Raw genomic sequence first — 23752 nt, forward strand, 5'->3', positions numbered from 1 at the left:
TAGCTGGTTATGTCATCCTTCAAGTGCTGGTGATTGCTGCACAGTGCAGAGAATGGGGTGGCCGGGCCGAAGTTGTCGTCGTAATTGTTGAGTCGTCCCCGTTCCCGTCGAGAGCCACCTCGGATATCATCTCCACTTTCATCTTGAGGTCCTGATTCTTTCTTTGGAGGTCCACGATCACGGAATTCAGGAAATCGATCTGTGTTAAAGGAGAGCGTGAGACGGTGAGCCATCTGCGGGAGCCATCGGAGCCCGCCACAGAGGAGGCTGGGCCCCGCTTCCAGTCCCCGCCCCAGGGTTGGAGGCAGCCAGAGCTCCCCTTTCCCTTCCTGAGCGCAAGCTCCCGGGTGCCCCAGGGAAGACCCCAGGAGGACATGCTGGGCCCCCTCGGTTCCTCTCAGAGCAGGGAGTCAAGAGGGCCTTCCCTCTCCTACAAAGACAGACTCACTTCTTTAAAATCCACGGGGCGGGGGGGGGGGGAATCCCACTTTACAAAGGTAAGCATGACTATAGGCACAAACATTCATGTTTCACTTAAAAACTGGCAGGTTTGGGTCTGAGTGATAGCACAGCGGGAAAGGTGCTTGCCTCGCACGCAGCCAACCCAGGTTTGATCCCTGGCATCCCATAGGGGCCACTGGAGAGCAGCCAGGAGTGATTCCTGAGTGCAGAGCCAGGAGGAAGCCCGGAGTATCGCCAGGTGTGGCCCCCAAAGAAAGAAGAAAGAAAACCATAAAGCTGACTGATTCTTTTTCTCCCTCGGGGCAAGTTCTGATGAGGAGTCTCTGAGAGTGCCCAGGCCCTCCCACACTGGAGCCAAGAAACACAGATCTCTCTTCCTCCAGGTGAAGAAAACAAACACAAAAAAACATGGAAATGTTCAGTTCCCAACAAGCCCATGCAGGGTCCACCTCCACAGCCCACATGCAAAGTTCACTTCAGTCCACATGTGCTGTCCAGGACAACGGCTGTTAAGTACAGAAGTGCAGGAAGTGAGGGTGTGCGGGAACTCCACAGGGCACTGGGACCCAGATGGTCCCCTTCCTTGGAGAGGATTCAAATTATAAAGTGTTGCAGGCCAGGTGGGATGGAAGGGGGTTTGGGAAGGAGAGACATCAAGGAGGCCCCAAGGCTGACTCCTGCCGCAGGCCAGACGCAAGCCTGGTGATGGTAGGTGCGGGCACTGGGGTCTGCAGCCAAGTGTGCACACCCCAGAAGACCCCACCCAGCTGTCTCCCTCGACAGGAGCAAGAAGCAGGAAGGCGGCCCAGAGGACCAGACTCCCCAGCTCTGCGCCCAGAGCATGCACAACGTGGCCGGGACAGCCACATGTTGGTGGACGTTTCCGTTTGCGACCGGACCTTCCTGATGGGAAGGAGGCCCTCCAAAGTGGTGTTCGACTCTGGCAAAGTGAAGATTTGCCAATTTTATGGGAGCCCGAAGCCCAGGTTCTGGGAGAGCAGCAGGAGTAAGGGCTGTGGAGGGGTCTGGCTTCTCGGCTCTGGCAAGGACGTGACCCCTTGACTGAAGGGATGTGTCCTTGTCCATGGGGCCTTTCACTCCGTAAGCATCACCTCTTGTGCTGGGAGCATGTGGGGATGGGGTTCCGGCAGCGTGTGCCCAGCCCCTGGTTCTCACGCGCGCCAGGTGAGCACCGCCCCTTCTTCCTCAGCTTCCTTCTTTTTGGCTTCTTTTATTGTGATTAATGAATTCATTTGGGGGGGGGGGCTTTTGGGTTACAAGCCATCGTTGCTCAGGAGTGACTCCTGGCTCTGCACTCAGGGACCATATGGGATGCCGGAGATGGAACCTGGCTTGGCCACGTGCAAGGCAAACACCCTACCTGCTGTGCTGTAGCTCCGGCCCCACTCTCGGATATTTTAAATGGTAGGTATTCCCCAACTCTTTTGAAGCATACACACATATATACATATGTACATGTCTGTGTATGTATACACGCTCATCTATAACCTTTGTGGGTAGTCAGTTTGGTTTGTTTGGTGCGGTGGGGACTATGCCCTGGCTCTGTGCTCAGGGATCACTCCTGGCGAGGGAGGAGCAGCCCAGGCCGTCAGCAGTCACTCGAGCCCGGGAAAGTGGGGCTGTGTGGTCAGAGGGCACTGGCTCGCCTTCTCACGGTCATCAAAGAGCCTTGAAATGCTGCGTATGTCAACACATGTGGCTTCTCTTCCTGTCCCGGCCCAGGCTCTGGGCGAGCTAACTGGGGCGTCCAGTCCCTGCCGGGCTCCTTGCTCCGCCGAGCAGTCTGGGAATGGTCAGCTGTTCAGTGATCTCGCCAGGCCGCCCCATGTCCCCCAGATTCTGTGTGGTCACTCCGCGCAGCACCTCCCCAGGGGTCATACAGGGGTCATGCAGGGGTACACTTCCCCTCCTGTCCCATGCGAGAACCAGGGACCAATTACTCCTGGCAGTGCTCAGGGGACCAGATAGGATGCCGGGGATTGAACCTGGGTCTGGCGTGTGTAAGTCAAACGCCCTCCCCGCTGTGCTATCGCTCTGGCCCAGGATATAGTTTCTCTCAAGGCTGAGGCCGGGCCTACACGCCCTGGTCACCACCATCACCCACCTCATTCTGCAAGTTTGCATTGGTGTTCCTGGTGTCCTCCAGGGAGGCCAGGGTCTCTGTCTTCTCCTGGGACAGTTGCTGCATAAAATGCCTGGCATCTTCCGCTGTCTGCACAGCCTGGAGAGAGAAACCTCGTTGAGCCACGCCGGGGGGGGGGCAGGGAGGGGTTGGCAACAGTGGCACAACACAGCGCGAAACGCCCCACAAACCACCCACACCTGCCACAGTGGCTCCGGCCCCGCTGGCCGCCGGTTCATCCTGCGGGGACTCACGTCTGAGCCGCTCAGCAGCAAGACTGACACCCAGAAACAGCCCAGGGCTCCCAAGAGCCTCCATTCCTCACACAGAATAAAAATGACATGAGCGGACAGCTAAGCAGGCCTGGGTGGAAAGCGTGGGGGCGGGGGGGAAGGAGAGGAGATGTGAGCAGTGAGCACAGGTGTGGGAATGGGAGAAAGGTAAACCCTGAGTGAGCTGGGAAGAGAGAACACCTGCCCGGCACCAGGCACCCTCGAGTCCAGGCTGCCCTGCACCGGGCACACTGCTGGTGGCACAGGGCACCCCCGAGACCCAAGTGAGCAGACTCAGGGCAACCGCTCAAAGTCCCCCCGGAAGACAATGCTTTGCTTTACAACTTAGTGCCTCTCTCATGCCTTCCCTTACGTCTTGAAGAGCCACAGTGCAATCTTCCGTGAGAACTCCCCCCGGAAATGAACATACTGTCCTTTCTTGGTTTTATTCACAGCTTATGCCTTGTCCTAGAGGTCAGCAGGCACGTGGTGACGAGCTGTCCCTGAGCCCGCAGCAAACAGCCCGTGACACACGGGTTCCGTGGGGATCCACCGCTCCTTGTGCCGACGAAGAGCAATCCTCTTAACCGCTAAAAGGGGGTGCCCGGGGCCAACGGGGGTCGGGCCTGCTCCACTTTACCGTAAAAGACTGCAGCGTCTTGAGCTCTCTGATCTTGAAGGTGAGCCTGATCTTGTCCTTCCTCAGTATGCGGTTCTCCTTCTGGGCCTCCAGGAGGTTGGCCGAGACGTGGCTGCTGGTCTGGGCCAGCCGACTGACCTCCTTCTGGAGGAGGAAGTAACTGCCGGCCAGCTGCTCCTTCTCCCGCAGGATCTCGGCCACCTTCTCTTCTGACCGCGCCTTCTCCTCCAGCAGGTCCAGGTGCTCGGCCTGCAGCCCCTGGGCACGCGCCCGCAGCTCCTCCGCCTCCTGCTCCAGCAGCCCCAGGCGGCCTCGCAGCTGGCTGGCCTCGTGGGCGGCCGCCTGGGTCTCCTTGGCGCGGGCCTCCCGCTCCTGCGCCAGGGCCTGCTGTGCCGCGAGCCTGTCCTCCGCCAGCCGCCGGCACTCCTCCTGCCGCTCGGCGTCAAGCGCCTCCTTGGCCTGCAGCACGCTGGCGTGTGTCTTCTCCAGGCTGCGGGCTGCGTCCCTGGCCTCCTGCAGCGCCGCCTCGAGGGCGCCCTGGCTGGCCGCCAGCCCCTGGAGCTCCTGCTGCAGCGCCTCCAGCTCGGCCTTGTGCACGGTCTTGGTGGCCTCGTCCAGCTGCGTGCGCAGGCAGCTGGCCTCGGTGCCCAGCAGCTCCTTGGCCTGCAGCGCCGCCTCCAGGCTGGCGCCCAGCTTCTCCTGCTCCTGGCGCAGCAGGTCCTTCTCGAGCTGCAGCTCCTTGTTCCTCTGAGCCAGGCCGTCACGCTCCAGCTTCAGGGCCACGCACAGGCTGTCGAGCTCCAACTGCTTCTCGAGGGCCGACTCTTTCTCGGCCGTGAGCTCCTCGATCTCTTGCGCCAGCGACTTCTGATCCCAAGCCAGCTCATGATAGGAGCACTGCAGCTTCTGGATGATGTTGTCCTTGTCCTTGGCCAGGGATAGGTTCTCCAGAACCAGCTTCTTGACATGCTCCTCCAGCTGGCCCCTCTCCTCCAGGCCCTTCTTACACTCAGCCACCAGGCTGCTCTTGCTCATCTGCAGCTCCTCCACCAGGGCCTGCAGCCCCACCTTGGCGACCTGCAGGGCGTCGTTCTCCGCGCGCACCCTCTGGAGCTCCTCCTGCACCGCCCTGCCCTCTTCCAGCACTTTCTCTTTCTCTGCCTCGAGGGCTTCTCGGCCGAGCTGCTCCTCCTGCCAGAGCTTCTCTGCGGCCCGCCTGGCCTCAATGACCTTCTCTTTATCGAAAAGAATCGCTTGGTTCAACAGCCAGAGCTTCCTCTGCTCTTCCCGCAGCGAAGAGTTTTTGGCCTCCGCTTCCTTCAACTTCAATAGCAATGACTCTCTCTCTGACTTCAGAGAGAGCTTCTCCTTCGCCAGCAATTGATTCTCTGACCTCAGGGCCCTGCGATCCTCCGACATCAGCTCAATTTCCTCTGATGTTATTAGGTAAGTTAATGACTACAGAAACAAAAGCGGGCAAGAACGGAAACAAGAATGAGATCAAGCAGGCACAAGCAAGCCAAGCACTTAATGTGGCCTAAACACCAGAAATGAAAATGGCAGAGTAGTCTTACCTGCACACGCGTGCATACGTGCATGCACACACAAACACACAAACACGTGCGCGCACACAAACGCACACACACGCACACACACACACACACACTCGCAGGATGGAGAGGCTCAAACGCAGTTAGCTTCACAGGGTCAACATATCTACCTGCCTATTTTGTGGATGGGGGCCCCACACCTGGTGGTGTTCGGGTCTCGCTCAGGGTTCTGTGCTCAGGGATCACTGCTGGCAGGGCCGGAGGACCATACGGGATGCTGGGGATCAACCCGGGTTGGCCAAGTACAAGGCAGCACTACCCATTCTACTATCAGCCATTTTATTTTTGAAATGCCGTCTGAAATTATTCCTGACAGCTCCCCGGAAGTTTTAAGTACAGTTGGATCTTGACATTGGGGCATAAGATTTTTCCCCCCACTTCAATTATTCCATTACAAAATCCATCACTCTGTCATAGAAGGGATGCATTAAAAAACTAGTTTCCAGTACAATTCAAAGAACTACAAAAAGTATTTTGTTGTTGAACTTTGTGCAGGAGGGGAAGGGAAAAGCAACCATTGCTTGCAAAACGACTTTCACAGGGACAAACAGAGGCAGGAAATGGACTTAGTCCCAAAAGTTTTACACTTTATAGAAAATCCAGACTAATCCACCAAGCTTTGGAGACTGAAGCCAACAGGTTTTGCTTGCCAAACACAGTAACAACAAGTCTCAAAATGGAGACATTAGTGGGCCCGCTCGAGCAAATCGATGAACAATGGGAGGGCAGTGTTTGCAGAAATTTGGGAGGGGCCCAGGGGCTCCAGGAGGAGTGGCCGCACACGGGCCAGAGTCTCCCTCACCTGCTCTCCCTGCCCGTCAGCAACGGGTTGTGCGTCTTCGTTTCTGAGTCTCAATGCACACCATAGTTTAACCGCCATGTACTTTCCAGAACTTTCTGCAGCAAGGGCTATCTTCTCTGTCCAGCTCAGCAGCCATGAGCCGCAGCAGGCTACTGGCGTGCGCTGGGCAGCTGACCGCTGACGGTCAGGTTACTGGAATGGGACTGACCTGAGCATGCACACGAGGCTGCTGGCCACAGAACTGGGCCGTGCAGGTGGTCCAGAGAGGAGACGTAGCCCTGGCTCTGGTGCGTGGTGGAAAGAGGCCGGGCACCAACACACACGCGGGCCATGGCCGCCGCTCAGCAGCCCTGGTTTCCTCTGATGTAAGCTCGGTTCCGTTTTCTTTCCACTGGCTTATAGATATGTATACACACACATATACATACAAGCACATATATGTATAGGCATACACATATATGTATAAACTATACATGGGACCAAGTGTGTAAAACTGAAAATGTATCAAAATATGTACATATGAATTAAAATACACTTATTATATGGATATAAAGATGTACACATATGTACATGTTATGTATGTACACACATATATGTGTGTGTACATTATTTTCCTTCTTGTTTTGGGGTTCACACCCGGCAGAGGTCACGGCTTCCTCCTGGGTGCTTGGGGGACCATGGGGGATGCTGGGGATCCCCCGGTGGGTCACGTGCACAGCAAGTGCCCTCTCACTGCACTAGTTCCAGCCGCTTTATTTCTCCCCACTGAGCTTCGAACCTTAACATTTCTTTGATACATGAAAAAATGCCTTTGAGCAGTCAAGTGAAAACACGAAGGCCTGAACTTACTGAGCAAGCTAAAAACAAAACAGACAACCCAAGCTGGGGTCCCTGGGCTTCTATGTGCTCTGCCGGGCGCCCCGGGAGCAACCCCCTTCTGGCTCTCACAGGCGCCAACGGACGGAGGAAGTGTCTGAGGCTGCAGGCCGAGGCCCCCAACAGAGCCCGACCCCGAGACGGCGGCCCTGCGCCCACACACCTTGGCCTTGTCGGCTTGCGTCTTCAGCTCGGCCACCTCCCGCAGCAGGCTCCCGTTCTCCGCCTGCACCGCCTGCAGCTTCTCCTCCGCCTGCAGCAGCAGCTTCTGCAGGGCCTGCAGCGCCTCCTCGTGCTGCGCCTGGCTCTCCGTGGTGGACTTGGCGTGCTCGGCCTGCAGAGCCTGGGACTGGCTGCGGCTCACGTCCACCTTCTCCCCCTGCGGGGAGCCGGGGGCCACCATCAGCTGTGGGCCCCCTGCCTGCCCCCAGCACACACGCGCGCACACACACACACAACGCATACAATGCACACAAACACACAAACACACAAACATACCCGCACACACACGGCGACTCTGCTCACCAGCACATACACACACACAATGTGAGCCTCAGAGGCGATAGGGCCGAGCTCGCCTGAGGAGGCTTCGCTTTGCCCTCAGCAATGTAAAGATCAGCGTCCGACTCCCCTGGTACTCACCAAACTCCGAAGCTCTTTCTCCAAAGCCTCCTTCACTCGACTGACTTCGTTCAAGTTCTCCTGAAGACTACGAAGCGCTAGCTCCTTCCCCTGCAGCTCCTCGGCCAGGCTCTCGGCCTACCAGAGAGACAAGGATGGAGTGAATGGACCAAGGGGACGAACAGGAACAGGAAGGGGAAAACAAAACAGAAAGCACGTATGAGAAGCCCATGACCCAACACAACCCCGAAAAACAGAGGCGTGAGGTGAGTGCGATTGCCTGAAGTTCTCAAAGCCAAGGCCTTGGCGCCGTCAGTTCTGGTGATGACTGTCTAGTGGTTACTGAAAACGGCTCAAACAGAGGCGTTTTCTAGACCTACATTTGGAGTGACCAGAAAATAAGAAAGCCTATGAGAAAGACTGACTTTCCAGGGGCGGGGAGACGGCACAAAGGGCTGGAGTACACACCAGGCCCGAGTTGGAACTGCAGCACCACTGGGCGAGCCTGAGATCGGTCCACAAGCTGAAAGACCCACTACTGCTGGGCGGGAGGACCCCAGAGCCGAGAGCATGGCTTGGCGAGGAAGAAGGACGTAAGCAAGGGAGGAGGGAGGCTAAGGATACGAAGGAGGGAGGGAGGAAACAGGGAAGAAAGGGAAAGGGAGGGAAGGGAGGGAAGAAAATGTTATCTTTTTTTTTCTTGGCCCGCTTGAGCTAATTGGTGAACAAAGGGAGGACAGTGACAATGACAGTGACCCTATGGGATGCTGGAGATCGAACTCACGTAGGCCGTGTGCAAGGCAAATGCCCTTCCCACTGTACTATCACTCTGGCCCCCAAGATTTACTTTCTTGTAGTTTCTTGTCTGTGACTTTAAAAGTTTGAGGGGTTTCAATATGAAATTTAAATTGAAGAACCTCTAATCCACTAGACAGCAGAACGTGACGTTTGTTACATCTTGATGCGAACAAGTGGTTCAACTATGCCCTGCTGTGTCCTAGGAATTGATTCTGTTTGTTTCTGGAATGTCAGCTAAGGAGTCCTGAGTCCTGAGAGGAACTCCCGGGGGTCTCTGGGTCCTTCTGTTATGTCTGTCAGTCCTGTCTACAAATCCCACAGCCCTTCCATCTTGGCCAACAGAGAAGTTTCTTCAACAAAGCGCACAGCGCCATGGGGGTCAGTGGGGGGCGGCTGGGAGGGTGCGTCCTGCCACCACAATCCTATAGGAGTTAAAGGGCATTTTTCCAAGGGGCTCCTGGGTGAGAACTGCAGCTTCCTCGGCTTGGCCCAGATCTCACTGTCTTGTCCTTCCCCAGGGTCAGGGCTACCATGAGAGTCCATGTCCGTGGCCAGCAGGAGGCCATGCTGGAAGGCGGACTTGGCCCAAGCACCCCTTAGAGGCTGAAAGGGATGAAATCTCTGCAGGGCTGGGCAGGGGCTTGTGCTGCAGGCAGGGAGGGGCCGGCAATGAGAAATACCAAGATGGGCCACGTCACCAGCCCTGAGGGAGCTCAGAGGCTCAGAGGCATTGAGCACCAGCTGGAAACTGAGGCGCCTCGGGGAGAGGTTGGCAAAGCCAGTCACACGAGCAGGTGGTCAGCAAGGTCAGGGAAAGAACCCTGCGGCCAGACTCGAGCCCAAGGGTCTGGGCGGACTCGGCGAGTACGCAGGGGGCCCAAGGGGGGGGGCAGAGGTTTGCTTTGGGGGCTCCTATCTTGTTTTCTCACTGGCCTTGTGAAGAGTTCTCAGTTTCAGAAAGACCCCAGACGGGCCCAATTAGCCGGGGCCAAGGCTTGCACGGCATCTGGGTGCTGGGGACCAATGACAGTCCCAGAATCGTGCCGACACGTTCTCAGTCCCATCAGAGGGAACCGCACGGGACGTGACCGGGAGACCTGTCAGCACCAAGCCGGAACACGGCGGCGAGCAGACAGACACACAGCATGCAGGGAGCGAGCGTGGAAGTGGGCGAGGGCACCCGGGTACCAACCTGCCACTCTCGGCCCGCTTTGCATTCTCTAACTCCTGAATCTGCTGCTCAGCCACCTGGAGCTGCTGCCTGAGCTTCTCCATTCCCAATTGACCTCGGAACTGGCCTTTCGGAGCCCATCGAGCTGCAAGAGCTTCTGCTGGGTGGCCTCCAGCTGCGCCGTGGCGTCGGCCAGGGCCTGGGCTTGCTGCCTACACATGGCCCGCAACCCCTCCAGGTGCGTTACCTTCGTCTCCGCCTCCTGCAGCTTGTTCAGGGCGTCCTCCATCTCCACCAGGTGCTGGTCCTCGGTCTGGTCGAGCTTGGCCCGCGCGGCCTCCAGGCTGTTCTTCTGCTCCTGGGCTGTCCTGACCAGCCGCGACCTGAGCGTCTGCAGCTCAAAGGCGTGCGCTGCACGCTCAGCCACCTGCTGGGCCTTCGAGTTCTCTACCTCCTGCTGGTACTCGAACTGCAGCCTCTCCATCTGCATCTTGAGCTCGGCCAGCTCGGCCGCCTCGGCGCCCACGCCCCGGCTCACGGACGCCTTCGGCTCGCCCATGGCCTGTTGGTGCGGGGCGATGGCCGTCTCCAGCTTGGACTTCCACGGGGCGATCACGTCCGTGTTTTCCTCGTTGGCATGGTCCAGCTTAGTTCTCAGCCCCTCGTTCTCCTTGGCGAGCTTCTCGGAGGCCGCCTGCAGGGCCTTCACCTCCTTCTGGTGGGAAAACAAAATTTCCATGAACTTAAAACAGGAAGGAAAAGAAGCAGAAATAGAAATTATTCTTTTGCAAACTGACTGTTTGCTTTTTCTTGTTTCAAGGAATACCTTCCAATAAACTGGGGTTCTAAAGGATTTGATTTGTGCTGCTCGACTGAAAATCAAAGCTGAGGCAAAGGCGTAGACCCAACTGTCAGAACGAGAGGAAAACGCTCATCAACAGCAGCCTCCGGCCCCAAGGAGCAGAGGTGCTTCCGCCGGGCCCTGCCAGGTGCATGACCCCTGGTATCCCTGTCTGATTCGGAGTCTCCAGCAGAAGTGGTCCCGGCGGGGTCGGCCAGGCCACCCCGCATCCTTGCCTGCACCCTGCAAGCCTCTGGGACCTGCCCGGGCTTTACCTCCAGGTCGCCTTTGGTGATGGACTCCTCTTCGACTCGGAACTGGAGGTCCTCCACTTTCCTGTGGGGGAGAGGGAGAGTTGTGAGGGGCGTCACTGCTGCCCCCCATGAGGGCCACCATCCTGTAGATGTGCGCCTGACCCAGCCCCCGCCTCCACACACAGGAGGGCTGAGAGAGTCAGCGAGGGCCAGAGCGAGAGTACAGCGGACAGGGCATTTGTCTTGGCACGTGGCCGTCCCGGGTTCAATTCCCAGCATCCCATTATGGTCCCCTGTGCAATGCCAGGAGTAATTCCTGAGTGCCGAGGCAGGAGTAACCCCTGAGCATCGCTGGGTTGACCCAAAAAGAAAAAAGAGAAAGTCAGCGAGTCCCCTCGGCTGTGAGCACTGGGTGGTACCCGCAGGCTACAGGAGGAAGCTCTGTCGAGCCAACGCCAGGCGCAGTGCCATATCAGCCTTTTCTGCCTCGCAGCTAACAGAGGTGGTTAGAGACTGACCAGGTGCGCGTGCCAGTCCCTCCCAGCCAGCGCCTGTCCCCGCATCGGGACAACAACTGAGCCCCTGGGGGAGAAGCAGCAAATGACTCGGGGCCAGGGCGGGGGGGCAGGAGGGGCTCCCAGGGGACGTGGCGAGTTCGGCATGTGGAGCTGAGGGGCTGAGCCGGGCACTGGCAGTGCCCCTGGGCACCACACTGCCGGGAGCCCATCTGAGAAGACCGTCTTGGCCGGCACCCCGTGTCCGTCTGTCTGCAGCCTGGCCTGAGCCCTGCCTGTCTGCTGCCGTGCCCCATGGGTGCTGCGGGTTTCCTCCCGCCCAGGATTAACCCCAGGGACTCCCACAGGGCCCCACTGGGATACGACAGTTCCCGGCCACCCAGTACAGGTCTCCTGAACACCAGGCCACGTGGACACAGCAGGGAGGGCCGGGGGTGGCTGGGCTCCAGTGAGCTCCCCCCATCCCCCCCAATGAGGCCACTCTCAGGACTGGGCACCCGCTAGTTTGTGGTTCTCACAGCCCTGGAAGGCCAGGAGCACCCCACCCGAGGCAGCCCCCCAGCTCCTGGCACGGCCTCACCTCTTCTCCTCCTCCAGCTGGTTCAGCAGCTCCACCTTCTCCCAGTCGGTCGCTTCCAGCATGGCCCGCAGCTCGTCCATCTTGGCCTCCAGCTCCAGGACGTGCTGTGGAGGCAACTGCGCGTGAGTGTCCTCGCCCACCCCCGACAGCCCTCTGTGGGCTGGCACCGCCACCTGCCACCGCGGCATGCTGAACACGTCTCCCACCTAAGCCGCAGCGTTTCTGGAAGGCCGGGGGGGAACCACACCACGAAAGCACCAGCGGGGATAACTCGGCGCTCCCTGAACCCCCACGGGGTGAGCAGAAGGTGCATGCGATCAAACCACGCGCCGGATGCCACCGCAACGACGGCAGACGGGGACCCACGGCCTCTCCCTGCACCGCCTGCACCAAGGTCGCGCCCAGCATTTGCCGCAAGCGTCTCTTGGCCCCAGCACTGCCGTCTGCACAGACGTCACCTGGTCGTGCCCGTCCCAGCCAGGGCCAGCTCCTGCTCTATCTCCCCCACATGGCTCGTGGTCTTGGCCACCTCCACCCGCTCCAGGTCTCGCTCGGCCAGCAGCTGCTCAATGTGCTGCTGCTTCTCCTTCAGCACCTCCTGGAGGGCGGTTGTGCTGGAGATCTTGCAGGCATAGCGAGAGGAGGTTTCTGGCAACTGCAAAGGAAAAAGAGACGTGAAGGGGGTGGGGGTGGCGGACGCGGGCATGCACACGGCTATCCTCAGCAAAGCAGATGGAGCAGCGCTGCATCCGTGCATATGGGCCAGCGACTCTCAGCAGAAGCGTCTTGAAACCTTCCCGAAGGTCCTTGGACGGGACCTGGGCTCCACTGACCTCGGGCCTCGTGGGAATCCAGAGACTCTTCTGCAGAGCCGGAGGCAGCCCCCTCCACAGCCCGCTCTGGCCTGAGCTTCCTTAAGGCTGAGCCCTTGGCATGAGCTTGAGGCCGGCTCCAGCATCTTCAGCCTTGCAGGTCCGTCAGGGTCTCCCAGGGCAGCCTGGCCCTTCTCTCTTCCTCTTCCTTCCAGCTCACCTCGCTCTCCCCAGCACCCGCCCCAGGCCTGAATAGCAGTAACCAGAGACTCTTGTCTCTGGGAATGGCCCCGTGCCCCTGAGGGTCACTGGGTGTGACCCCATAAAAGACCCCTGTGCCATCTGCCTTCGAAAGGGGGGATGAGAGGCTAGAATGGTAAAGTTGCGGGGAAGGCGCTGGCCTTGCACGCCGCTGCCCGAACTGGATCCCAGGTACCCACCCCATAGGGTCCCGAGCCCACCAGGAGTGACTCCTGAGTGCAGAGCCCGGAGTAAGTCCTGAGCATTGCTGGGGTGTGGCCCAAAATCCAGGAAAAAAAGGAACAAGTGGTGGGTGAGCATGTGTGAAGGCTCACGCCCAGCGAGCAGGACAGCAAGGGCAGCTCAGGGGAAGACCAAGCACAAAGGGAAGGAGAGAAGAGGCAAAGACAGTGAGGAGGGGAGGGGAGTGGGCTGGAGGGCCGCGGGGACCGGGGGTCCTGTCCGTTCTGTCCTGGGCTCGTGGTCACTCATGGTCGCTCTGCAGACCAGTTTCCTTGCGGCACAACGGCCCCTGCAGGCGGGGACACAGCGGGACCTGGTCTTCATTCTTCAGGCACACGGTAGCGGGCGCTGGGGCGGGGGTGGCCGAGGACGTCTGCTCCTTCTGCCCGGCCACGCCTGACCCATCGCCCTGCTCTTGCCGCTTCCCTGCATCATCTGAGCTGCTGCCAATTGCCTGCTGACTGACAGGCCCAGCAGGGCCCAGGCTGTCCACTGCTGCTTTGCCTGCTGCGAACTCTCGAGCTACCTGGTTCTGTCCGGGGAGCGGGTCATCCTTGCCTCTGCGTAAGGATCTGGCCGTGACTCCCCAATACACTTAAAGTATATTGGTCAGATTAAATGCTCTCCCCAGGGCCAAAGAGATTTCTTTTTTGGGGGATGGAAGGTGCTTTCAGAGGTTCAAGATCCAGCACTGTCAGGAGTGACCCCAAGAGCAGAGAGCCAGGAATAAGCCCTGAGCACCCCTGAGTGTGGCCCCAAAACCAAATAATAAATAAATAAAATTTCTAGGAGCACACGAGCTCTCGGGCCCAGCCATGTGCAGTGCTGCCGGGAACTGCAGTCAACTCTGATTTCAAGGGGTGGCTGGGAAGAGCTTGACAGCCTTGGGGGTCTCCACCAAGACCTGGGCTCAAACCCCCTCCACCGGGAGCAGCCCCCAAGCACCACGCCTGGAGTCCCTGAGCACTGCCAGGTGAGCCCCAAAACCAAAGAGCAAAAATAAACTAGGAAAGGTGGGCGGCGGTGTTCCCCGAGCCTCCTGGCCTGAGCGGGTGGGGCCGGCTGGACGCACGCGCTTCCTGGGCCCGAGACAGCTCCCTGAGGAAACGAGCACGGGAGCGAACGGCTTCTTTCAGCCAACCGTGGAGACGAGACTGCGAGGTTCAGGCGCCGGAGCAGGGAGAAAGCAGCACCCCTGGTATGGGGGGAGGCGGTGCTGAGGGGCGGGGCAAGGTCGGGGCCACGAGCTGAACTCAGGATGTTGATGCCAAAGCCTCTGCCCTGCGCATGGTGTGTGAGGCCCCAGGCTCCATGCCAGCAAGGCCGGACCCTCTGTGGGAGCCTGGTACCTCAGAAGAGCAACTCAGCCAACACGCGAACCGGGAGGCTCCCCCAGGGCACGCACGGACCTGTGTGCATGTATGTATGCGTGCACGTACGTTCCTGTGGGCATGTCTACACACAGCTGTGTGCGTGCGCGCGTTCTGTCTATGCAGGTACGTGCCTGTGTGTATACACCCATCAGCCTGTGTATATACGGTATGCACTACGTGTACATGTATGAGTGCCTGTGTGTGTGTGAACGCTTGTGTGTGCACGTATGGAATTACGTTGTGGGTGTATACTTCCATGAAGCCACACAGACTCATTCTATATTCCTGTCATATGTGCTAACGGTGATGTGCAGTGTAGGAGTGAGCTCCACCCTGCGTAAAGATATGCAAGGCAGGGGCCAAAGAGCTGGAGAGCGAAGCCCCAGCGCTGCCCAGGCTCAATCCCGGAGGCCCGCCAGGAATAATCCCGAGCACAGAGGCGGGAGAAAGCCCTGGGCTCTGCCAGGTGTGACCCCAGAACAGAACAAAACAAGACAGCAGGGGGAGGCTGGAGATACGGCTCAGGCGTGGGGCTCTTGCTCGGATGTGGGAGGCCCCGGCTCAACCCCAGCACTGCAAACGGCCCCTTCAAGCACTGCAGGGTGTGGCCCACAGTCAAGCAGAAAAAGAAAACCGAATTCCACAAACGGGCTGGCTCGCGAGGGAAGGCGAGGGGCTTCTGAGTCTGCTCCCCTCCTGAATGGCGAGGCGAGGGGAAGGAGGAGTCGGACGTGAGGATGGAGGCAGGGCAGAGAAACCTGGTGGTGGTCAAGCAAGACAGGACTGGCCCCAGGCCTGTGCCCACGGCGCGCGGCCTCCTGGCTCCCGTTCCCGTGTCACCTGTTTTGTATCTTCCGTTGCACACACACTCACTCCCTCCTCTTCCGCATCGAGGGTCAATGCAGGGAGCAGAGGGGGCGGCAGGAAGCGCAGCCCCCAGCAAAGCCAGCCCCCCGGGACACGTCTCCATCGTGGGCCCGTTTCCCTGTGGACAATATCTCAGGACACCCTTGCACAGTCGGACACACTTTAGTGTTTAGGACTCAGAGAGACGTGAGGGGAGAAGCCACGAGGCCCCAGCTTTGACTTGCGGCCCCGCAATGGACAGAAGTCAAGGCCCCTCTGTGTCGACAGGGGTGCAGAGGGACAGGAGGGAGCAGGGAGGGACGGAGAGAGCAAACAAGCAACGCCAAGCGCCAAGCGTTCCCCAGAGTCCCTGGGTCCCGCTCTGACCCTCCGACGCCCCCTTCAGCTTCCCCACTTCATCGCTACGGCAGCCTGGGGCCGGAGACGAGCCCTGAGCACCGGAGGAAAGGCCCATCCCTGCTCCTGTCACCGGTGGTGGCTGGGAAGCCACTCGCCTGCCCCCCGGAGCTGCCCAGCCCACCCGGTCCTGTTCCGCCTCTCGCCCCTGGGGCCTGGGAGTCTGTGGGGGCCTGAGTATCGCACAGGGCGGGGAGGGGGCTGCTTACTAGTCCCGTGTGGCTGGGCCTGCTGCTCACGGATGAGGCCACGGAGCTCACGGAGCTGAGCGAGGAGGCCGACGGGCGGCGCTTCAGGCTGGCGGGGGTGGTGGCCATCACACGCCTCGCGGGGGCCGCCTTGGCCTTGGCCGGTGTCGTGGAGGGGAAGCCGATCTTGGTGACTTTGTGAATGGGAGCAAACAAGCCGTACTTGGGCTGACACTGGAAGTACCTGCGGACAACGAGGAGGGGGGGACAAAAGACACCTTTGGCAAGAGAGACAGGCGCCGACCGCGGAGTCCACTGAGTCCCACAGTCTCACACCCCCACAAACTAACACGCTCCCACAGCCCCACACTCCCACACAGTCACACCCCAACCAACTCTCCCACACTCTCACACTCCCACTCACCCCAACAAACACACTCACACCCCAACCAAGACTCCCACATTTCCACAGCCCCACACTCACATACACTCACTCCCCAACAAACACACACACTCACACACCCCAACCAACACTCCCACACACTCACGCCAACCAACACACACTCACACTCACACCCCAACCAAGACTCCCACATTTCCACAGCCCCACACTCACACACACTCACACCCCAACAAACACTCCCACACTCTCACACTCCCACTCACCCCAACAAACACACTCGCACCCCAACCAACACTCCCACATTTCCACAGCCCCACACTCACATACACTCACTCCCCAACAAACACTCCCAGACTCACCCGAAGAAACACACACACTCACATCGCAACCAACACTCCCACACTCTCACACTTCCACCAAAACAAACACTCACATTCACACCCAAACCAACACTCCCACACTCCCACAAACTCAAACCCCAACACACACACACACTCACACCCCAACAAACACTCCCACATGCTCACAGCCGCCCCACACTCGCACACACTCACTCCCCTAGAAACACCCATTCACACACAACCAACACTCCCACACACTCACACCCCAACCAACACACACTCACACCCCAACAAACACTCCCAGACTCACCCCAAGGAACACACACACTGACATCGCAAACAATACTCCCACACTCTCACACTTCCACCCCAACAAATACACACACTCACACCCCAACAAACACTCCCACATTTCCAGAGCCCCACACTCACACACACTCACTCCCCAACAAACACTCATACCCTCCCACAGCCCCACACTCACACATACTCAAACCCCAACTAACACACACTTACACCCCAACCAACACTCCCAAACACTCTCACCCCAATAAACACTCCCACACTCACCCCAAGAAACACACACACTCACACCCCAACCAACACTCCCACACTCTCACACTCCCACCCCAACATACACACACTCAGAGCACAACAAACACACCCACATTTCCACAGCCCCAAACTCACACACACTCACTCCCCAACAAGCACTCATACCCTCCCACAGCCCCACACTCACACACTCACACCCCAACTAACACACACACTCACACCCCAACCGATATTCCCACACTCCTACACACTCACACCCCAACCAACACTCCCACAGCCCCACACTCACACACTCACATCCCAACTAACACACACACTCACACCCCAACCGATATTCCCACACTCCTACACACTCACACACCAACCAACACTCCCACAGCCCCACACTCACACACTCACACCCCAACCAACACTCCCACACTCCCAACGTCCCACACTCACACTCACACTCACACCCCAACAAAAACACACTTACACTCAAACCCCAACAAACACTCCCACACTCCCACAGCCCCAGTCACACACACGCACACCCAACCAACACTTGCACGCTCTCAAACCAACAATGACATGCTCTCATTCCCTCACAAACATGCTCACACCCCCAACAACACTCACATGCTCATGCCCTCACCAACATTCACAGCCCCACACTCACACGCTCACATACACACACCCTCCTACATACATATCCACACTCCGAAGCACACACATTCATACATTCACACACACACTCCCTCGCACGCCTCCCACCCCCACCGCGCAAACCAAGGGCGATTCCAAGCAGCCTCCCCGGCATCTGAAGGGCGACAGCAGGCCCGGGGGTTCCTGCGGGCAAGCACAGCTGCATGTGGGAGCCCCAGGCTGTCCCCACATCCCTGCAGGGTCCCCGAGTGCCACCGGAAGTGGCCCCGCCTAAGAACCAAGTGAAGTGGCCTGCAGTCTCCTCAGCGCCTCCCGGGCACCGTGCATTGCCCCAGGCTGTCTGGGGGGGGCAGGAGGACCCACCTCGTTCCGGCCACGGCGCCATCGTTCTTGCCCAGCGGCTTGTCCAGCTCCACGCCGCACCAATCCCCCTTGGCGAAGTTCGTCTCCCCGAGGAAGCGCACCACACCGGCCTCCACGCCTCCCACCTGCCAGAGGGACGCGGGTCAGGCACTCTGGACTGCGCAAAGCGCCCCCACCCCCGCGAAGGAACATTCTGGCTTCAGAGTAGGGATTTCCGGAAGAAACCCCAAAGGTCAAGGTGCCATTTCCCCCTGCAACCCCTACAGGGTGAGCAGACGCTGCTGCTCAGTGTCCATGCAAGGCAGCGGCGTTCACGCCCACTCGCTTACACCGGTGGCCTGGCTGACCACACCCCTGGGAATCTCTGACCCAGGCCAGCCACCTGGTGTGGCGAGGGGGTCGCTGCCCCGTGGGTGTGGGAGCGGAGCCGTGGCAACCCCACCGCTGGAGAACAATTAAGCCAGAAACCAGCTAGAGGAAAATGACTGTTCTCATATCTTAGCGGAGTTCGATTTTCCAGTTCTCCTTCACTATGCCTTGGCTTGATGCTTGGCCCCCGGGACGCAGAGCAAAACAGAATCACAGCGCTGGACACTGACGGGAATGCTGACAAAAAGGGCCAGAGCACCGGGGGAAGGGCACTGGCTTTGTGTGTGGCCACCCTGGGTTCAATCTTCAGCACCCAAGATGGTCCCCCTAGCCCGCCAAGACTGATTCCTGAGTGCAAAGCCTGAGTGACCCATGAGCACTGCCAGGAGTGGCCCCAAAACCAAAAAGTCAAAACAGAAAGGGGAGAGAGAGAGAGAGAGAGAGAGAGAGAGAGAGAGAGAGAGAGAGAGAGAGAGACCTCAACTAATAATGCCTGAGAGCGCGGTTTTCTTTTTTCGGGTCTGGGGCAGGACTGGGTTCACGTGCTCGGGGGTCACTCGCAGCACGAGGGGTAGCAGCGTCACCCAGGACTGTCTCTGTGAGTCCTGAAGTGCCATGTGCAAAGGCCCTGGCACAGCCTCCGTGGCCACGCGTGGGCCCTGGGCACTGTGAGTGTGACAAGGAATAAAAGAACAAGAGACAGGTGGCTGGGGTGGTGGCCCTGGGCTGAGAAGAGGCTGCAAAGTTCATCGGCGAAGAATTTGGCACAGAACATGCCGTCCCTGACCCGGAAACAGCCTCCTGGAACAGCACAGCTGGAAGCCAGTCACGTCTCTCAAGACCCTGACTTCATATCCTGGAAATATCATCTGCCCAAAACTGCCGCAAGCCTGTCTCCAGAACATTCTGTCAGAGCTCAGCTGGAGAGAAGGGAAGTGATCTCCCAAGGTCAGGAGAACCACCGCACATCAGCCCGGAGAAGCTCTTCACGGTTGGGCTCTGAGACGCCACAGGACGGACAGAGTGACCTCCCGCTCTGAGACACCATAAGACTGACTGTCCCGCTCTGCGACCCCTGCCTACTTGCGAGCACAGACGGGACTTGAGGTCAGAGCTGGGCATTTCCAGTGAGCCCACTGAGGGTCCCTGAGTCTCCAGAGAGAACCAAAGTAGCACAAGCATGGGGGCAGTCTGTCCACTGCCAGTGACAGGGAGTGCCAGGGGCAGGGGACCGCCTTCCACAGGCCTAAGGCTGGAACAGCCGTCTCAGAGCCTCCGAAGGGCTCCTCCGAGGTCAGTCACGTAAACATCGGGGCCAGCTGGCGCAGAACCTGGACTTCCTGTGCGCAGGGAAGAATGGGGCAAAGGGCAGGAGGCCCTTTGGAGAGCCGGGAGGGCGCCAGCCCTGCACGGGAGCTTCGCCTCGGTGCCCCGAGGCCAGCCCCCACTCGCCACGGCCTCCTGACCACGGCTGCGTTAGGCCGTGGAGCGCCAAGCAAACCTTCCTTGAATTAGGAAAAAGACCAAAGAAAGTGTTTGGGTTTTCTTTTTTCCCCCTTCTTCTTTCAGAAAACAGCCATTATGCTGGTTGTGGTCCCCCAAAAAAACCCTCAAAAACTTCATTTTGAAAGGCGTGCTCGAGCTGAGGTATGGAGCGATGGAACAGCACAGCGGGCAGGGCGTTGGCCTTGCACACACCTGCCCGGATGTGGTCCCTGAGCACAGGGCCAGGACTCAGCCCTGAGCACCACCACCAATAAATGAATAACTGATCAGAGTTATTCACCGCAGAGCCAGTGGCAGTGTCCCCGCTCCCTTGTTCCAACGACACTGGTGTCCCTATGTCCGGGTGTGGACGGTTGTGAATGCAAGTTAAAAAAAAAAAGTCTTTTTTCTTCTTTGGGTCTTTGGGTCACACCTGGCGATGCTGAGGGGTGAGTCGTGGCTCTGCATTCAGGAATCATTCCTGCGATGCTTAGGGGACCCTATGGGATACCGGGGAACCCAGTTTGCTGAGTGCAAGGCAAACGCCCTCTCTGCTGTACTACTGCTCCAGCCCCCCAAACAGTCTTTAAACCGTGAGTCTCCTCCAGCTCCAATTCCCTCCCCGTGTTACTCTTTGGCCATCCCTGAACCCTGACCGTGACCCTCCAGGACCCTCCGAGGGCCACCCTGCGCCTGCACAGCTCTCCTCTCCGGCCTCCACAGCTCTGACACCGGCCTGGCGATGGCCATCCCTGTGGTCCCCGGGAAGCCACTGGCTCCGGGCCAGCCCCCAGTCTGTCTGGTCAGAGCCGCCCGCCTCAGACGTCCCCGAGGTGACTTTTCCCGGCCGCTTCCCACGGGTTCTGAAAGCGTTATTGAGTGCTTCTGCTGGGGAGAACAGTTGTCTACAGCCAAGCGCCTCTGCTTAGGGGAGCTGTGCAGAGGAATGGGCTTGGGGTGGACTGAGGATGCCATGTGCAGGGACCTGGTGACCCCCACCAGAAACTCATCTCACAAAGGGTGCCCCCTCGCCCCCACCGAAGGCCTTCCAGGAGCTGCTCAGAGAAACCCAAGAGCAGGTGCTGAGTCTGAAGATCGAGCAACCAAGACAGCAAAACATACTCTTGAGAATGTTCCGGAGACGGGTCCCTACCCGTGGCCTACCCAGGGTCCATCCCCGACACCCCAGATGGTCCCCTGAGCCCTACCAGATCCCTGAGTTCAGCACCAGGAGGAAGCCCTGAGCATGGCCAGGTGTGGCCCAAACACCAAACCACACACGTCTGGAGAGACGGCTCAGGGCTTGCGCACGGAATGGCCTGGAGCGGCTCGGGGTGAGCCCTGTGACGCCCCAAACACAAACATCACAAACCAGAGCAATGGAACCGATTTCCAACTTTGTTCATTGGTTTGTTTTTTGAGTCACAGTCAGAGTGCTCAGGGCTTACTTCTGGCTTGGTGCTCAGGGATCACTCCGGGATGTGCTTGGGGGACTGTACATGGGACCAAGACTTAAACCCCGGGTCAGAGGCATCCAAAGCACACGGCCTCCCCACGGCATGACCCCTCCACCCTGTTTTGGCTAAACTGGTAAAACTGGCAGCATCCCCGCACGCATCCATCACGCTGGAAAGTGCAGGACCAGGTGTCCTGGCTGCTCGTGCTTCCACCCAAACCGCGAGTCTGGGAAAGCTGATGGACCAGACAGGCGAATGGACACCCACCCGCGACCGCTGCCCTCGGCACTCACCAGCACCCGGTCCCCGAGCTTCAGCTCCTGCTCCCCGTTCTTGAGGGAGCCAGCCTCCGAGAGGTTGGAGATGGACTCGCTGGCCGTCCTGGTCAGGTTGCTGATGTGAGGGGTGGCCGGTGCCTCCTTCGCGGAGGGCTGGGGTGCCTTCGGGGCGGCCGCAGGGGCCGGGGCGGCCGACAGGGGCGGTGTGGCCTGGGCAGCAGGCGCTGGCTGCAGGCCGTTGGTCTCATCGTCGGCCTGCCAGCTCCTGCTCAGCTTGGACGGCCGGATGAAGATGCCCTTCAGCGGCTCGCACTGGAAGTAGCGCACACCCGCCACTGAGCCGTCGTTCTTGCCGATGGGCTCGTCCAAGACGATCCCGGCCCACTGACCAGGGGCAAACTGGGTCTCCCCGAGGAACTGGATGAATCCAGGCTTGTTCCCCTTCACCCAGACTCGTTCCCCGACCTGGAAGTCGTCCACAAACTCCTCCTGCGTCTCCGAGGAGGGGGCGCTGGGGGTTTTCTCCCCAGGCACGGACTTCTCAACGGGAGCAGCCGCTGGAACAGCAGAAAGGGTCAGAAGGGTCAGAAGGGTCAGGAAGGGCCTGTCCAGGTCCAGTTAAAGTGTGGTTGGGGGTGGCCACACCCAGCAGTGCTTGGGACTACTCCCAGCCAATGCCGGGGGCTGCTTGTGGTGAAGCCTGGCCGGGCCCGCCGTGAAGGGGACGTGCCTACCTACTGCAGCATCCCAGGCCACAGTCATATTTGGGCAGCTGAGGGGAAATCTTTGGACACACCCCGTGATGCTACGGACCAAGCCAGGAGAAAGCTCCAACACAGTGTCTTATTTCTGCTGTGTCCACTGGCCCATCTTCTTTTTCTTTTAGGGGGGGAGCACTCCAGCCAGTCCGCAGGGCCTATTTCTGGCTCTGCGCTCAGGGTCACTCATGTGAGGTTGAGGCTGGAGAGTCCCATGGGGTGCCGGTTGCCCTCCCCACTGTACTGTGGCTACGGCCGGCAATGAGGCCCTTTAGTCCAGGTGAGTCCACCTCCCTCAGCCTGTCCCCAAGCCCGGGCGAGGGGGCTAGCAGTTAGGAGGGAGCGTGTTGGTCGCCTCAGCTGTCACCAGTTGCCGTGACACTAAAGTCACAGAACGTGAGACTCGTGTGTGAGAGCTGTCCCCAGAGCCATGAACGTGCCTACAGCTCAGGGAGCCCTTCCCGGGCGAGGACTCGGGAGGGGGTTCCCGGGTGGAAATGAGTCTCCCCTGGCCCGGGCTGAGCGCACTTACCGGCCGAGGGCACCTTCAGGGCCCAGCTCCCATGCTTGAGGATCTTGGTGGGGGCCTTCAGCCCGCTGGGCCTCAGCAGACTCATGGTCAGGTGGTCAGACGCTGCCGCGGCCACTACCGGGCCCTGACTGTCGAGCCCACTGTGGGGCCTTCTGAGGCGCACTCGTTCTCAGGGATAAATCTCTGAAGAGCAGAGGAGAGAGTCTGTCTCACGGGAGTGACCACAGCAGCTTCCGGAGCCCAGAGAGCTGCCAGTCTGACACTCGCCACCCCGAGTGCGACCCCCAGCCTCCCGCACAGCCCCCTGAGCCCACCAAGTGCCATTCCTGCACAAAAACTCAATCCCAAACAGACAAACAAACAACAGCAGATTCAGGGCCAGAGGGCAGAGGGGACAGGTACTTGCCCTGCGGGCAGCTGACCCTCACGCCCTCCCTGGCATCACACCCACCCCCAAACACATTCAGGAGCCAGAAATCGTCCCTGTGCACTGTGAGTGCCACTGACCACCTTCCCGTCCAGACACTGACTAGCCGGGAGGCGACTCAGCAGTGATGGCTGGTCTTGTGTGTGCATGTGTGCGTATGTATGTGTGTGAGAGGCCCGGGGTTACACACAGAAGCTAAGGCAAGCAACAGGCACACTTTTTTCTATGGGCTGAGAAGTGCCAGGGAAAAGGGCCCAGCAAGACTGCGCCAAAGGGGGGCTGGAGAGCGATAGCACAGTGGGTAGGGCGTTTGCCTTGCACGTGGCCGACCCAGGTTCGATTCCCAGCATCCCATATGGTCCCCTGAGCACTGCCAGGACTGATTCCTGAGTGCAGACCCAGGAGTAAATCCTGTGCATCACCAGGTGCGACCCA

The 23752-nt window shown here is 59.2% G+C and overlaps 1 protein-coding gene across 1 annotated transcript; it reads right to left on the minus strand.

Annotated features, from left to right (window-relative positions):
• On the minus strand, nt 1-22975 carry LOC130042677 (CAP-Gly domain-containing linker protein 1-like). Its single transcript, XM_056134823.1, is given in 16 exon segments — nt 1-199; nt 2588-2704; nt 3518-4030; nt 4064-4975; nt 6969-7175; nt 7460-7564; nt 9413-9513; nt 9516-10113; nt 10515-10572; nt 11586-11689; nt 12044-12060; nt 12063-12240; nt 15726-15948; nt 18012-18136; nt 21616-22157; nt 22891-22975. Coding segments are annotated over 16 exon segments (4065 nt in total). The 3' UTR covers nt 1-19.
• Nucleotides 22976-23752: the final 777 nt, after the last annotated feature.

Source organism: Sorex fumeus, unplaced genomic scaffold, assembly GCF_029834395.1.
Source record: "Sorex fumeus unplaced genomic scaffold, SorFum_2.1 ptg000107l, whole genome shotgun sequence".
Classification (NCBI taxonomy): Eukaryota; Metazoa; Chordata; class Mammalia; order Eulipotyphla; family Soricidae; genus Sorex; species Sorex fumeus.